The 17951-nt window shown below is 35.1% G+C and overlaps 1 protein-coding gene across 1 annotated transcript in view; it reads right to left on the bottom strand.

The window, feature by feature from the left end:
- Positions 1–17951, bottom strand: part of LOC128984369 (E3 ubiquitin-protein ligase Arkadia-like) — a 180996-nt gene that overhangs the window by 126417 nt on the left and 36628 nt on the right. Inside the window, exon 2 of the mRNA XM_054403687.1 lies at positions 9621–9797. Coding sequence (XP_054259662.1) covers positions 9621–9786 — 166 coding nt within the window. The 5' untranslated portion in view covers positions 9787–9797. The remainder of the gene's footprint in view (positions 1–9620; positions 9798–17951) is intronic.

The raw sequence follows: 17951 nt of genomic DNA, 5'->3' as shown, positions 1-17951 counted from the left end.
AGAGGATCAAGCTCCATGTCACCTGCACACACAATAATACCTCTGTTAAAGACTGGAACCATGATGAGGAAGGCTCTACCACATCTACATCTTCCCCTTCTAGTCCAGGACCTGACTAGGGTTCTGTGTGCATGTCGTGTATAGTGAATTTTACTTTTGCATTTCAATATAGGTGTCTTAGGAAGTGTTTTCCACTCGGGTGTCAAGTTCGCACCTGGTACGTTTTCGAGCTATGACGTCATCAAGATGGCGGCTCAGCAATTTTTGAATGCGTATATTTCGCGAACCGTTTAATGGATCAGGATGATTTATTCTTTGTTTGAAAGATATTTTTACACCCTATCTTTCTTGTATTTACACTTTTGTTGTAAACTTAATATTTATCTCACTATATTAAAAAACGTGTTTTTTATTATTATTATATTTATTGTTTTGCTTATAACTTCTTAACCGCTGATAAAATCAAATACCACCCATTGCAAAAGTTGCAGATGATTCTATACCCTTTCCAATGATACCAAACAATATGTGATTAGACCTAAAGATAAAGCAAAGAGATTGAATAAATCGTAAACAAACACTGAAAGTGGTGTACGTTCCGGGAAAGATTTAGTCCTGGACATGACTAGAATTCTGTGTGCATGTCGTGTATAGAGAATTTTGCTTTTGCATTTCAATATAGGTGTCTTAGGAAGTGTTTTCCACTCGGGTGTCAAGTTCGCACCTGGTACGTTTTCGAGCTCTGACGTCATCAAAATGGCGGCCATTGATCTTTTTAAATCGTATATTTCGCAAACTATTTGTCGGATCGGAATGAATGTTTTTTTGTTTGAAAGATAATTTTAAATGCTACCTGTTTTACATTTACACATTTGTTGTATGTTTAGTACATTCTTCGTAATTTTGCAAAAACCTGTATTTTTAAATATTTTTGAGTTGTTTTTGTTTGTAACGTTTTATTGATACAATTTATCAAAAACCACCAATGAAAAAAGTTGTAGAACATTTAAAAATCTTTACAAAAATACCAAATTCGATATGTTTTACTCAAAAGATTACGTCAAGAAACTAGATAAATCTCATAAAAACACCAATTTTGGCGCAAAAACGCCTATTAGTCCGGCCTCTAGGGCAGTTCGCAAGTCTTATAAAAACAGTTTCGCCATTCAATGTTGATGTACGTGTCTAAATAAGGGTTTTCAACTCGGGTGTCACGTCTGCACCCACTGCAGTTTCCGGTTATGACGTCATTAAAATGGCGGAAAGGGCTATATTAAAAATAACGATATTTTACATACCATGTATTGGATCGGAATGAACTTTTTTTTGTTTGAAAGATAAGTTTACATGCTATCTTTCTTACATTTGCACTTTTGTTTTATGTTTAGTACATTTTTCGTAATTTTGCAAAAACCTATATTTTTAAACATTTTTGTGTTATTTTTGTCGATAACGTTTTATTGATACAATATATCAGAAATAACTTAAAAACAAAGTTGTAGCACGTTAAAAGAGCTTTACAAAAATACCAAATTCGATATGCTTTACTCAAAAGATCACGTCAAGAAACTAGAAAATCGTACAAAACAACCTAATTTTGCGCAAAAACGCATATAAATCTCAATCCATGCAAATGGAAATTCGCTTAGTCGAAAGGATTGCTGCACCGGGGGTATTTATATAGTGGAAACATTCCTATGGACTAATTACATTGATTTGTTGTGCTTTTATTTGCATAAAAGAGGGTAATGGTCTTATTTTAAGTAAAATAGCTGGTGAAATCGTAACATGTAGCAATTTTTAAGACATCATAACCGGAAACTGCAGTGGGTCCAGACGTGACACCCGAGTTAAAAACACTTCTTTAGACACATACATCAACATTGAATGGTAAAACTGTCTATATATGACTCGAACACAGCCATCGATGTCGGATTTATATGCGTTTTTGCGCAAAATTAGGTTGTTTTGTACGATTTTCTAGTTTCTTGACGTGATCTTTTGAGTAAAGCATATCGAATTTGGTATTTTTGTAAAGCTATTTTAACGTGCTACAACTTTGTCTATAAGTTATTTCTGATATATTGTATCAATAAAACGTTACAAACAAAAATAACTCAAAAATATTTAAAAATACAGGTTTTTGCAAAATTACGAAGAATGTACTAAACATACAACAAATGTGTAAATGTAAAACAGGTAGCATTTAAAATTATCTTTCAAACAAAAAAACATTCATTCCGATCCGACAAATAGTTTGCGAAATATACAATTTAAAAAAATCAATGGCCGCCATTTTGATGACGTCATAGCTCAAAAACGTACCAGGTGCGAACTTGACACCCGAGTGGAAAACACTTCCTAAGACACCTATATTGAAATGCAAAAGTAAAATTCACTATACACGACATGCACACAGAACCCTAGTCAGGTCCTGGACTATTCATCACTGTCAGCAAACAGAGGATCAAGCTCCATGTCACCTGCACACACAATAACACCTCTGTTAAAGACTGGAACCATGATGAGGAAGGCTCTACCACATCTACATCTTCCCCTTCATCACTGTCAGCAAACAGAGGATCAAGCTCCATGTCACCTGCACACACAATAATACCTCTGTTAAAGACTGAAACCATGATGAGGAAGGCTCTACCACATCTACATCTTCCCCTTCATCACTGTCAGCAAACAGAGGATCAAGCTCCATGTCACCTGCACACACAATAACACCTCTGTTAAAGACTGGAACCATGATGAGGAAGGCTCTACCACATCTACATCTTCCCCTTTATCACTGTCAGCAAACAGAGGATCAAGCTCCATGTCACCTGCACACACAATAATACCTCTGTTAAAGACTGGAACCATGATGAGGAAGGCTCTACCACATCTACATCTTCCCCTTCATCACTGTCAGCAAACAGAGGATCAAGCTCCATGTCACCTGCACACACAATAATACCTCTGTTAAAGACTGGAACCATGATGAGGAAGGCTCTACCACATCTACATCTTCCCCTTCATCACTGTCAGCAAACAGAGGATCAAGCTCCATGTCACCTGCACACACAATAACACCTCTGTTAAAGACTGGAACCATGATGAGGAAGGCTCTACCACATCTACATCTTCCCCTTCATCACTGTCAGCAAACAGAGGATCAAGCTCCATGTCACCTGCACACACAATAATACCTCTGTTAAAGACTGGAACCATGATGAGGAAGGCTCTACCACATCTACATCTTCCCCTTCATCACTGTCAGCAAACAGAGGATCAAGCTCCATGTCACCTGCACACACAATAACACCTCTGTTAAATACTGGAACCATGATGAGGAAGGCTCTACCACATATACATCTTCCCCTCCATCACTGTCAGCAAACAAGAGGATCAAGCTCCATGTCACCTGCACACACAATAACACCTCTGTTAAAGACTGGACCCATGATGAGGAAGGCTCTACCACATATACATCTTCCCCTCCATCACTGTCAGCAAACAAGAGGATCAAGCTCCATGTCACCTGCACACACAATAGCAGGTATATACGTTACAGTGTAAGTTTGATTTTTCCTTCATCACGTCGCATCAGTTCATATCGTACTTCTGTGCCAATGAATAACCCTCTAGCACAGTTTTGAGAAATTGGTTGTAGGGTTACTGTTAAAGCTGGAATTCCTAGACATGGGGGATATCAGTAAGTTGTCTCAGCCTTATCAATTACATAAAGTTGTCAATATAATCTCTCTACAGAATGTTAGGTGTAGTGGAATACACTTGAAGTGAAGTTGGCTTTTATTCTTGAATTGTTAGGGGCCCCCTCATTTATATGGTCGTGCGGCTTCATTGGCAACGAATAATGCAAATGACATAGCAATGATGCATTTCCAAAAAGCAAAAATAATGTAAATTGGCTGTCACGTAAATATTGACGTTTAGATGCATTTAATAGTCATTTATTCAGTCTTTAAACAATACATTATTGTAATTGACATCATCATTGTTATTGTAAAAAGATATAAGATGCAATACTTATATAATTAATAAAGTTAGACATGAAAATTCCAAAATATAGGCTGCCCTTAGTTTAACATTTAAAGGTTTAAAATAATTTAAAAATAGGCAAACTTAACAAACCTCAATTATGAATGACAGTGGGTCTTTCTTAAAAAAAAAAAAAAAAAGCTAATGGTTATCACAGGTGTACAACAATGAGCATAGAGGTACAAAATTTCTAACATTATCACAGATGGAATATGGTAAAAAACATATCAAAATAAGTGAACATGAAATATATGAAAATTAATTACAGTAATCATAGCCTAACTTAAAAACATTTAACATTAGCAAAAAATAAGATCACATTTGAAAAATTCCTCAATCTTTGTAAAACGGGTGAGATGAAAGCCACCTAGTTAATTTTCTTTTAAAGACACAACAGCAAGGACTTGACTTGAGGATGAAGCTTATTAAATAATTTAATACCTAAAACAAAATGACTGTTTGCAGTTTTCCGTAGCCTACAGTGAGGTACATCAACTAGACCCCTATTCCTTGTGTTATTTAACCATTCATCATTGTTCATTGTCTTGGCGCAAATCATACTCTTTTTCCTTTTTCTTAACATTAATCAGACAATGCAGGATAAAAACATTAATGACAATTAATATGCCAGTGCCCACAAATAAAGGTTTACAATGTGCTCTTTGGCGAGATCTAGTTATGATTCTCACAGTCTTCTTTTCTAACAATATATTATTTACATGGGTACTATTTCCCCATAACAAAACACCATAACTTAAAATTGAGTGAAAAAAGCATAATACACAGACTTTAAATAATTCTGAGGCAGACAAGAGCTAAGACATTTAAGAAGATAAATAAACCTAGACAACTTACCACTAATGAAATCAATACCGGTATGTTTAGACCAGGTCAAACAGTTGTCAATCACTAAACCTAACATTTTTATGTAATTTGGTTCATTGTAATTCTCGACTCTATTTCTAGTCTGACAGAGTAAGTGTTGAGTTTGATTCTCATTAATAATCAAACCATTAGCACTAAACCATTGCTTGGCTTCTAAAATAGTATTTTTGGCAATATTAGACAAGACATTTGTATCATTGCTTGTACTAAGAAAGGTTGTGTCGTCTGCAAACATTGTAGTTGAAGAAAGGGACACATTGGCAGGTAGGTCATTAATTGATAAAAGGAATAATAAAGGCCTTAAGATAGAACCCTGTGGTACTCCCATTATTACATCCAGACATCTTGAACGATCACCCTTCAACTCAACAAACTGAGATCTTCCATGCAAGTATGATTCAAAAAACTTTAAACACGAATCTTTAATGACGTAAAAATTTAATTTATCTAATAACACTGAGTGATCTACAAGATCGAATGCTTTAGGCAAACATTTACACAGTGAGTGAGTGGTACTAGGATTGCACTTATCACAGACTTTAACACCGCGTTTGACACACCATAAACATCTTTGCTTTTTGACATTTTTAGCTTTGACACCACACTTAACACTTCATCTTGAGAGACAGGCAACCACTGGTTCAACAAGGCTTGCTGATGGTAGTCCGTGTTATGTAGTAGGTCGCTATAAGAGACAGGAGGTGGGATGATGGATGCCTTCGCTGACTGCACCGACTCCAAGAAGAAGTTGTTATGCTGCTCTGCCGAGATCATAGAGTGCACCCTTTCCGCAGTCAAGGTTGTAGACTTACGAATCAGAGACCAGGCATCCTGACACTTATAACTGGATGGATCAATAAAGTTCATGTTAGCAGACATCTTTGCTTCATTCACTGCATTTTTATAAAGGTTTCGTAGAACTTTGTAGGCTTTCAAAGATGGTTCAGATTTAGTTGTTCTATGTACTGTAAGATCGGGTGAACAACGCAACAGTCAAAGTCCATGCAGTTAGTGAACGCATTATCAAGACATGCCTTACCCCGTGTAGGCTGATTGTTCGTGTAACAACAATTAAATTGCTTAAGTAGGTTCTTTAGTTCTTTGACGGATGGAAGGTTTGCATTTACATCAAATTTGGCATTTACATCCCCACCAAGAATAATTGTACACTTGTGACTAGATAAATAAATTAATAAATTTTCAAGTCTTTCCAAAAATTATATTTACATCTCCAGTAGGAGAGCGATAAAGACTGCCTACTATGATATTTGGGCGACTTAACTTGATCACACAGCACTCAAAATGTATATCGGAGCACAGCCATTGAATATCAATATTCTTATACACAATGTCTTTGGTGACAAATATGCAAACCCCACCTCTCAAACTACTTTTTCTACAGTAAGATGAGGCTAAAATATAACCTTACATAATCAGAAAATTGACTTGAATATCCTTTAGCCAGGTTTCGTTAAGACAAAAAACATCGTAATTATTTATGTTACAATGTATGTTGAGCATATTTAATTTACCTTCCAAACCTTGAACGTTAAAAAAAAAGCAGTTTAATAGCCTTGAATATACTAGAAGCAGAGACAGGCTTAGGCACTGTTAGGTTCCGAGGTTTTCCACAGAGCTTTGGGAGTTTAAATCCACATTAGGCTTGGGCTTACGCTTGTTATTGAACGTAGATACAAATATGTTTTTAGGCAAGAAGTTGGAGTTAAAGACATCATCCAACACATTAGATGGGATAGCCACTTTGAATGAAGAATATTCCTCTGGATATTTAGAGTTCAACTTGACAACATCAGGTTCACTTTGTATTTTACTATGAATGTAACTTTCCATATCTTCAACCTTAGTAGCGGGATTCAGCCTTGATACAAATAAAAAAACTTTCCTTTCTACTGAAGATAATGTACCAGTTTCGGACGACTGACCTGTAATGAACTTGTTTGTTTGAGCTTTAACAGATTTTCGCCCAGATCGATCAGGAACTGACACCATAGGCCTAGTCTTAGGATTGATCTTATCGAATTTTCCACTGTTAGGCCTATCAATGTTTTTATTTCTACGTTTGCTCACTAACTTGAATTCATCTTCGTTGGACTGGGTGCAATTAACTTGAAGTGAAGCGAGCGGTAGGTTTTCATCAGCTAGGCCTATATGGTTATTTACGAGGCTAGGCCTAGAAGTGACTTGTGGAATTTGAGGATTTAATTGTCCATTAGTGTTCAAGTTGGAAATATAGTTTGGAATCCTAGGATTTTTTAACTTACTTGCATAGGTTTGCTTAGCGTCACCAACCAATAAATCACTAATTGCCTCAGCCTGATTGCTCAGGGCAGTTTTGAGGTTAAAATTATCTTCATTGAGAGACTTGATTTCTTGATTCATTTGTTCATGATTTCTTGAAAGTTCGAGGATTTGATCACTTAATTTCTTGACATGTTCAGAAAGAGAAGAATTTATATCAACAGTAGATTCACGAGTGTTCATTGTGTTGAGAAGAGGTCGACAGCCGTCACCTGACCACACCTGAACGTCACATAACCACACAGCTTTACCATTGAGATCACAGAAGTGTTGAAACTCTTCGTCATTAATATCCACACAGTTAACATGAAACCACGAATGACAAATTCCACTGTGCAGCCGATCGATTTAGAATTTTTAGAAACAATTTTATTACAAGACCCACATTTAGCCTGTTTGCCAGTCGGCGCCATCTTGGAAAAAAAACATTGTTAATCAACGTATCTCATAAAGGATGATGTGATCTAGTTTAAAAGGAATCTGACCTTTTCTGTCATGACAGTAGCTGCTTAAATAGTATTTACTCAATGGGCCTTTTTTTACAGTCAAAATGTCGTATTATTTTCAATAATGTTACCAACACAGTGGGCCAAGGTCAGTGATATAGGCCACTGTAAATAATTTGTCAAGATAGGAACCATTTTAGGCAAGGTTTCTGTGTTTGGATGTTATTAGACAGGGTAAGAGCACAATAAAATTAATATGCAGATGCATTTCCTTTTGGAGAAATCTAAGCCGAATTATAAATGTCACAATGCGAGTTTGAGCATTGTGTAACTATATGGGTAAGTTAAATAGATTTTTTTGGACTGCTGCTCAGTGCACTTTAAGAATATATATTTTGGAGATAAATTAACTGGTTTTTGTTGCTGAGTAGCACTAGTAAACATGCACAACCCTTTTTGTTAGTCTAATAACATTCAAAGGCTCTCTAAGAATTCAAGTTCTTATTTTTATACATATCTATATTATATTTTCACTAAGCTGAATGAATACATCGAAGTAACCTCTCTGAAAAGTGTGCAGTATATTGCAGTATTCCAGCTTAATGATTTTCAGTTCTAAATCCTACACATATTTCTACATAAATATTGTAAAATGTTTTATCCAGTTGCTGTAAACTACTATTAATTTAACAAAATATGGACACGGCTCAAATGGGCACCGTGCCCTTCTGCACTTGTATTATTTTGTATTGTATTACACAATCGAAGATTTTTCCATTGATTGAAAACTAATTAAACATTAGCCGTTCCGTGTTTTTCATGAGAAACTCTTAAATTTGAGAACGACAAATCAAAGGAACAGTAGATGTTTATACATCATTTTAAAGGTTATTAACTGCAGAAGTTTTTATTAATATTTGACACTCTCTACAGTCCAGTTTAGTATAGAAAAACTTTGGAAAAAGTTATTACTTTTTTATAAAAAATCACAAATTCAAACTTCCATGGCCAAATAAGGGCTTATGCAGATGATTAATCTCAATGAATTTGTACTATTACTATTGGAAATTTAACGAGGATTCTGAAAATGACAATGAATTTGGAATAAAAACAATGTTTAATGCACTTATGGCCATTTTATGTAAGTAAGTACAAATATTTTGAAAAAATCTTAAATTGTCTGTTATTCCCTACCTGTGAGGGTATGGAAACTTAAATTGGTGCCATTTTGTCACCAATACTTAGTAGTTTAACACATAACATTTTTTAACACTAACTGCGTTCCACCCTGTATATTTAGATAGATAGGTTGAACAAAATTGGATAAAATAAGAGAAACATATTAAATAACTGATAACACATTATTAGGGGCATTAACAAACATTATAGGAGAAAACACACAAAATAATAGAGAAATTAATGTTAATGATGAATGAATGACATGTAATATTACAACTTCAAGTCCTGCGAGAAAATCTTGGACTCTCGGCATGACTATGCAAATAAGGGAAAGTGTTGAAAATGGGCATTGGCTGCCAGCGCTCTCTCGCAGCGAAGGAATAAAACACTTGACGAGCACACTGTCTTTCGGGGGCTCAGACCAACTAACTGAACCAACGGACCTGGCTCAGCTCCGACCACCACAGCGGGCCCATTTCAATGGGAAGTCTTATAAGGATTTACAGTCAACTGTTGTATAAACGCCAAGATACAAACAGTTCATGGACACGGATGTTCTAATTTTGAAAATGTAAATAAAACGTTACAAAGAAAATATCTACAGAAGCAACAACATTTGTTTTGCAAGTGAGTAGGGGCCTTGAGCTGGGGTCCTACACGATCGCGGATCTATAGCGAGTCTGGGCCTGCTCGTATTGTATAAAGCTCTAGCTAGGGCCATTACTAACCTACATTACTAACCTATACAGTCATTTGATGGTTGGTCGACTTCAGAACTATATGCTGTGTCTAAGATTTCAACTAGTGAGGTTGGACTTGCTTCCCCCGATGCAGATGCAAAACTCTTGCTAGTCTCCCAAGGTCTATGTTGACGTGAGGTTGATCCTCCAGTTACTGATTCTGCCATGATTTCTTTCTCTACAATAAAAATGTATTATTAATTATTGATGCTGTGTTTAAACCAAATTTACCTAACAGAATGAGAAAGAATATTTTTTACCATGAGTCTGCTAAATAATAAATGTCCTGGGCACGCATGAAACTATAATTATTTGTCATTCTTCTTAGAAAGTTCCCCAATGAGGAAAAAATCAAAATTGAAGTAGGGTCCCATGAAGTCGGCATCCGATAACTTGGCAGTCTGTATTTCCTGTTCACAATAACCTATGCCGGTGCTATTTACGACCCTGCTGATAACTATAGAAATCAGCAGATTCTTGTGTTCACAATACCTTGAACATTAAATGCACTTTTAAAGTTAAGGAATATTTAGATTTAATTGCTGAAATTGGGTTAAAAAAAACAGGTGTTACAGATTTGGGAAACTGAGGTTTCAGGTCTCATTGTAAGGCCAATTCAACTAACCAATAAGCCTAAGACAACTTTTATTTTATTTTTGTTAGGGGAGACACAATTTTTATTTCAGCTGTTTTTTTTTTATAAGGACAAAATAAGGGTAAAAAATTAAAAATTAAAAAAAAATTATAAAATTAATAAATTATTTATTTATTTATAAATAGCCTTTTACTTTAATAACATTAATATGATTAAATTAATTTTAATGACTTATTAAATTAATTTTATTTATAGGATAATACTAATAAAATTAAATATTATTTAAGTTATTTAAATAAAATTATAAATTATTTATGCTGAATTTTAATGTGCATTTATTTAGCTGCATAAAAATAGGTAGGTAGGCTATAGTTATTTTGCAAAGTAGATTTGTTACAGTATACAAAACATTCCTGCAAAATGCCTGAAAATCAACAGACACCACACAAAAAATGACTAACACCTGGGCCCTGTTTCATAAAGATACTAGTCTAGTAATTACTAGTCTAGTAAATACTAGTCCCGTATTTACCTGTCCTACTAATTTGTGTTTCATAAACGTTTTTGTTTTTATACCGCTAGTAAATACTAGTGTATTTTACTAGTCTTGTGACCAAAACTACTAGTCACATGACCAACTTTACAAGGTAGACTTTCAAAACAAATTTCTAACCTCAATCACGGGTTTTCAAACCCTTTATAAATGGTTTAATTTTGTTTTCATTTGATACAAAAAGTAAATAGTTGTAGAAACGCAGTGTTTTCTTTTAATTAATAAATATATAGAAACATAAGTAAAACAATCACACATTATTTATCAAACCGCTATTATTTATGTTCATCAATGAGCCCGCCGACGCACCGGCGCGGCGTCGCGTCGCTGCAATCAACACGGTGATTGTAGGCCAAGTTGCGGCGCTCAACTGTTGGGTGGAAGTTGATCTGTTTCTGCCGCATTCGCTGTGATTTGTATAGTTTTGGTTTTATTCTGACATATAAAATTAAGCTTGCTATGAGTAAAGAAAAGAAGGCTCAAATTTTGAATGTAATTAAATCGTCTTCTAAGGACATTTTGTTAGGAATGTTTTAAAGTACCCTAACCTATGTTTTCAAATATTCGAATGCATAAGAATATGTGGGTTAGAAACCATTCTGTGATATTCTAATTTTGAGTCTACAAACCATGAATAATAAGCCTAAACGTTTATTGATGTAACAAATAATTGCAACGCCGTTACAAGCAATGGAGTAGGTTTTCAAGTATAGTAAAACATGGCATATGCGCTATTGCAGGGCGTACCCATCGACATTCTACGATGGGAGTAGCTCAGAGGTAGAGTTTTCGCTTCTCATGTGGTGGGTCTCTGGTTCAAATCCGCACCACTCACACTCACTATACTTTAGTTCCATTAATTAAACTTTTACATGTTTTACATTTAAATAACAGCTCTAATCAACATCTATTTTTTTATTACTTTGAATAACAAATTCAGAATACCAAAATGGATTAAAAGTAATGTTTTTATGATAAGCAGTTCAGTCCAACGCCCAAAAATCAAATATAGGCCTACAAAATTGTTAGTACATCACAGGGTTTTAGCTATTTAGGGAAACAAATAATAAGCACCTAAAAAAAATACAATGCAACCCCTCTTTAAAATTGTTTTACTATTATTTCCTATTAAAATGTCTTTAAATAAAACCGAGAGCCTTGGGTGTAAAATAATCTGATTAATGTTGCAATGTTGGATACAGTTTTGTACATCTTTGTATGCAATATGGTATGCTGTTTTAATTTGGTTTCTCTCAAAGCTTAAAAATCTTTTCTCTGTGATAGCTAAATAGTTGATATAACCATGAAATTTAACTCAAGTAAAATTAGACTAAAATTTCACAGAAATTGATAACTTATAATTATAATTAATTCTAATAGGGCGATTGTACATACATTATTTGTAAAAAAGAAAAAGAAAAAAAATTTAAATTTTGTTTGTTAAATTTTTGTGAATCAATTGGACCTCGCCGGCAAGTTTTGCAAACTTGGCGAGGCCAAGATTTTGTATGATCACAAATAAAAATATATTTGAATTTGAATTTGAATTTTTGAATTATAAAATTCAATTTCACTCTTTTTGTACTACGCCATATTTATTGATTGTAATTTATATCTAATAATAATTATCATTTTAGCACTCATAGATCTACTTTTATCTTAAATTGCAAACGTGAGCCAATTCGCACTTGCAAAAAGAACTTAATAATTCATTTTTTTAAATGATGTGAGTAATGAAATAACTCTCTTTCCAAAAATACTAGTCTACTTCAAATAATACGGGTGTAGAGAGGTTGTTAGAAAATGGCAAGTATTTACCAGTGTAATTTACAAGAGTAAAACTTTATGAAACACATTGCTGTCTACACTAGTAAAAACCACTAGTAATACTAGTCCCTACACTAGTAACTAGTATTTTACACTAGTAGGTTTTTGAAACGTATACTTGTAAAATACACTAGTATTACTAGTCCATGGACTAGTAAATACTAGACTATTAGTTTTATGAAACAGGGCCCAGGAGGGTTAAATTGTTACTGGTGATCTTATGCAGACGAATCAGGATCGGGAAGATGGTTCCTCTACCAAAACGGTTGATAACCCCAAGAAAGCAGATTTTGACCGTGAACCATTACCCTGTGTTTGGAGTATTGAGAAGACGTCTGTGAATGGAAATAATGTAATATCCAGTGACTCTTTCCCCAAAGTAAGTGCTTTTTACTCCTTTATAAACCCATGGAGGACAGTTAGGCACAAGAAGAGAACTAATGTGCAAAATAGGTCTAATCCTAACCAAGAAAATGGAAGGCCAGAACGAATGAATCAAGAAACTGTTAGTAAACCTAAAGGAAATGGCAGGCCCACCCGGAAAGTATTAACCGGCACTGGTAAGTTGACAAATAGTAATGACAGTTCTAACCTGAAGGCAGTGAAAAGGACTAAATTTATTTTTGTTTTGAGACTTCAACCTTCGGTCGAAAAGGCCGATGTCGTAAACCATCTTACATCCTTCAAAAGTGGCGATTATGTTGTTGAAAGCTGGCTACCAAGTATCCTACCTATAACTCCTTCAAAATTGGTGTTCCAGAATCGCTATGGGATAGCATTTTTTGTGAGGATTTTTGGCCGGAAAACACTTTCATCAGTGAATTCAAACTACCAAGGCGCAATTTAAACTCTCAACGCACGGCCGAGACTGGGGCAAACATAGCCTAAACCCAGTAAATGATAACCTTAATGTCTTGTTTCTTAATGTGCAGGGGTTATTCCAAGGAAAACATCTTAGGCCTACATGCTGTGAGTAATCAGTATGACTTTCTCTGCCTTAGCGAGCATTGGTTGAACCCAAACGAGGCAGGTTATGTTATCGTTGAGGGTTATGAGCTTTCATCGATATTTTGTCGTAAAACCCATATAAGAGGTGGCGTCACAATCTTCGCCAATAATAGCAAGCCTACTAGGCCTACCTTCCAAGTGTTGGACATTGAATGTTATTGTCATGAAATAAGCTTTGAATGTGTGGGAATAGTTTTAGATTTAGGTTTGTATACAGGGTGAATTTTAAATGAGTTCCCCCCCTACTTTTTTCTACATTTCTTAAGATATCATCTCCGGACCACGTCAGATCATTGTTGAGTAGTAAGTACTTCATTTTGACTGGATATACATTTTTGGCCGCCATCTTGGATCCGCCATATTGGATACAAAGTTTTTTTTTCAAATGTTAAGGTAGGGTTGTGACCCATTATTTCAAACTAGAATTTTACGCTGATTACAATGCCGCAATTAGTTTTTAAAAATCTTGATTCGTTCTAAAGTTATGAGGACTTTTTATAACTTTATTTTTAGCGCATTTTAACATTGTGCATTTACAAACTAAGACCATAATCTCAAAATAGTGCTAGATAAAGATAAGTATACACCACCATTCATTGTCGACATATTTTCACTTGGTTATGACGGATGTAGTTTTTTCAGCCGCCATCTTGGATCCACTATTTTGAAATTAGATCAATTAATTTAAATATGAAGGTGGTGTTGTGACCCATCATTTTGAACTACTTTTTTATGCTGGACTCAATGCCGCAATCCGTTTTTGGTTATCAAGCTGTCTGGATGAAATATTAAAATACTCTTATTTAAAATTTCAATATTTCAAAAACCAAAGATGCAAATGAAAAACGGATTGCGGCATTGAGTTCAGCATAAAAAAGTAGTTCAAAATGATGGGTCACAACACCACCTTCATATTTAAATTAATTGATCTAATTTCAAAATAGTGGATCCAAGATGGCGGCTGAAAAAACTACATCCGTCATAACCAAGTGAAAATATGTCGACAATGAATGGTGGTGTATACTTATCTTTATCTAGCACTATTTTGAGATTATGGTCTTAGTTTGTAAATGCACAATGTTAAAATGCGCTAAAAATAAAGTTATAAAAAGTCCTCATAACTTTAGAACGGATCAAGATTTTTAAAAACTAATTGCGGCATTGTAATCAGCGTAAAATTCTAGTTTGAAATAATGGGTCACAACCCTACCTTTACATTTGAAAAAAAAACTTTGTATCCAATATGGCGGATCCAAGATGGCGGCCAAAAATGTATACCCAGTCAAAATGAAGTACTTACTACTCAACAATGATCTGACGTGGTCCGGAGATGATATCTTAAGAAATGTAGAAAAAAGTAGGGGGGGAACTCATTTAAAATTCACCCTGTATATCATTCTACTGCAGGGGATGAACTTATATTTCTGAATAATCTGGAGCTACTACTGATCTACCTGAGTAAATTGAAGATGAATATTGTTATTGGTAGCGATGTAAACTCAAAATTTGATGTTACCCGAGATCAACCTAGTGTTAGAAGATTACTTAACCTACTCAGGCAATTTGATTGTGTTTACTTAAATGACAAGCCTACTCGCAAAAAAGCTTGTCTGGACAATATATTTACAAATGTCCCGATCAACTCCTGCTCCACACACATCGTTCACCCTGACATAGCTGATCACGAAGGCCTGGAGTTGAGGCTAATAACGGCATCAGAAGCTGCTAAACCATATATTGAAGAAATTATGCACCGCAGTCTTTCTCCAAGGTGCTTAAACAACTTTAAAACTGAACTGGGGAATGTGAACTGGCCTAACATCCTGAACAGTAACCGTGCGGCCGATCAGTCAGCTGAAGGGACTTTCAATTTATTCTTTAACAAGCTGATTGATATTTTCAACTTAACTTGTCCTGTTAGTTACCCAACCGCAAAGAAGATTTCCGGACGTAAGGACAATAGGCCTAAAAGTGGAGTGGCCTGGTATAGTGATAACCTAAAGAAACTTAAGGAAACAGTTATGGCTTACCGTACTGTCTACATGAACCTTAGAACTGATGTCTCGTACAGTGCCTACAAAGAACTTAGAAACCTCTATAAAAACGTTGCGAACAGAGCAAAATTAGCCGCAAACGCTGACTTCATTGAGCGATCAGCAAACAAATGCCAAGCAGCGTGGACGATAGTAAGGCGAGTTTCTGGAGAGAAGAAGGAGGTCAGCATCAACCATTCTGCCGAGGACTTCAATAGATTCTTCATCGACTCCGTAAACGATGTTCGAGCCAGCATTCCTGTGAGTCCCCTGCCTGCGGATCACTTCCTGCAGCAAGTGAAGAGGCCCAGCACCCAACTTGAGTGGAATGAAGTGTCATGTGATGATGTGCTCAGTGCAGTGTCAAAAATGAAACCTCAGAAAGCAAAGATGTATGGTCTCACAAGCAATATTGTTAAACACATTATCTTTGAAATAGTAATGCCCCTTGTCTTTTGTATCAACCTATGTCTGAAAGAAGGTGTTTTCCCAACCACCCAAAAAATTTCTCGAGTCATCCCAATTTTCAAAAAAGGGGGAAAATCACAGATAAAAAATTATCGTCCTATTTCTCTGGTCCCTATAATTGGCAAGATCATTGAAGCTGTCATCAAACCTCAGGTAATGTTCATTTTTTGACACAAACAAAATTTTTTCAAATTTTCAATTTGGTTTTCGTAAAAGTTTGTCTACCGTGGATGCCCTGGACCACCTTGTTTCTAAGATTTTGAGAGCTTTTGAGGAGTCGAGCTTTGCTCAGATCACAGCTTGTGATCTGAGTAAAGCATTTGACTGTATTGATCACAACATACTCATCACTAAGCTGGAGTACTATGGCATCCGCGGTATACAGCTTAAGTTTTTTGATTCATACCTGAAAGAGAGAACTCAATTCGTTGATGCAGGAGGCAAGGTGTCAAGCTGCTTGAAAGTTAGCTCAGGTGTGCCACAAGGCTCGATTATAGGCCCCCTTCTTTTTATCACAGTTATCAATGACCTACCAGCCAATATTAAAAGATCCTCTACCATCATGTCTGCGGACGACACCAATTTTTTTAGTGTTCATCCCAACTTTTATGATCTCATGTCAGTAACTGAGCTCACAACTGATTCAGCTTATATGTGGTTTAATGCTAATAGCCTTTGTCTTAATAAGAATAAAACTCAAAATCTATTGTGTAGTCTTAAAAACATTCCAGTAGAGTCACAGGATGTAAACAATGAAAATGTAATTACAGTTTTAGGAATAAAAATTGATAAATGTTTAAGCTGGTCTCCTCAGATAGATTTGGTTTGTGCAAGATTGTCCAGAGTAATCTGTTTGCTTAGAAATCTTATGGGTTTTGTACCTGAAACCTACATAAGGGTAGCCTACTTTGCATTTTTCCAATCCATAATTAGCTACGGCTTGATTCTTTGGGGAAACAGTAGTCACTTAAGTGAAGTGTTAATACTCCAGAAGAAGGTAGTTAGGATAATAAACAAAGCTCCAATTGAAGAGCATTGCAAGCCATTGTTCATAAGAAGTAGAATTTTGACTGTGATAAATCTGTACATATTTATGTGTTTACTTAGGGTTAAGAAAAATACTAGTTCCCATGTTTATAGGTTTAATATCCATTCACACAACACACGTAATCAGTTCCTATTAGACGTGCCTTATCTTAGGTTAAGTAAATGTAAAAATAGTTACCATGTTATTTCATTAAGATTATTTAATAAGCTGCTTAGCATCGATGCCAAAGAATTGGACCTTAATTCATTTTTAAAAAGAGCTCAGGATTGGTTACTTTTAAATCCTTTATATGACATAGAAGAATATTTTAAGGTTGACGAAGTTAACTTTTAATGTCCTCACATTTCCACATTCTTTTTTTATTTGTAAGCATGTGTATTAGTATAGCCTATTTTTACTTGATTTTAGGCTTGTTTTGTTTTGTCTAAAAATAGGCTGTTTATGTAATTGCTGAATTTTCTTGACTTTTGTCTATTGCATTTGTTGTAAATGTTGAAGGACAATAAAACGTTTCTGATTTCTGATTTCTTTCAATAAACAACTTTTAATTAACTTCTATGAACTTGAGAACACAGTCAATTAATAGTACTTGTTAGTACAGTCCAGTTCAATCAACTGTCAGCATCAACAGATATTTGTTTAGCGCTGTATGACGATCTACCTTTCTAGGGTTAAAAACTGCTGTTTTTGCTGCAATATGAAGAAAAATAGTTTTATGTAAGCTTAGCTCAAATGCCTCTATGTGATTGTGAAGTGTTTTTAAAGGCTCAATATATTAAATAAAATTTACCAAACTAATC

Source organism: Macrosteles quadrilineatus, unplaced genomic scaffold (genome assembly GCF_028750875.1).
Source record: "Macrosteles quadrilineatus isolate MER2022 unplaced genomic scaffold, UCM_ALF_1.0 Scaffold_1__1_contigs__length_201487025, whole genome shotgun sequence".
NCBI lineage: Eukaryota > Metazoa > Arthropoda > Insecta > Hemiptera > Cicadellidae > Macrosteles > Macrosteles quadrilineatus.
The sequence above is the reverse complement of the archived record's forward strand: the minus strand, read 5'-3'. Positions and strand labels throughout refer to the sequence as shown.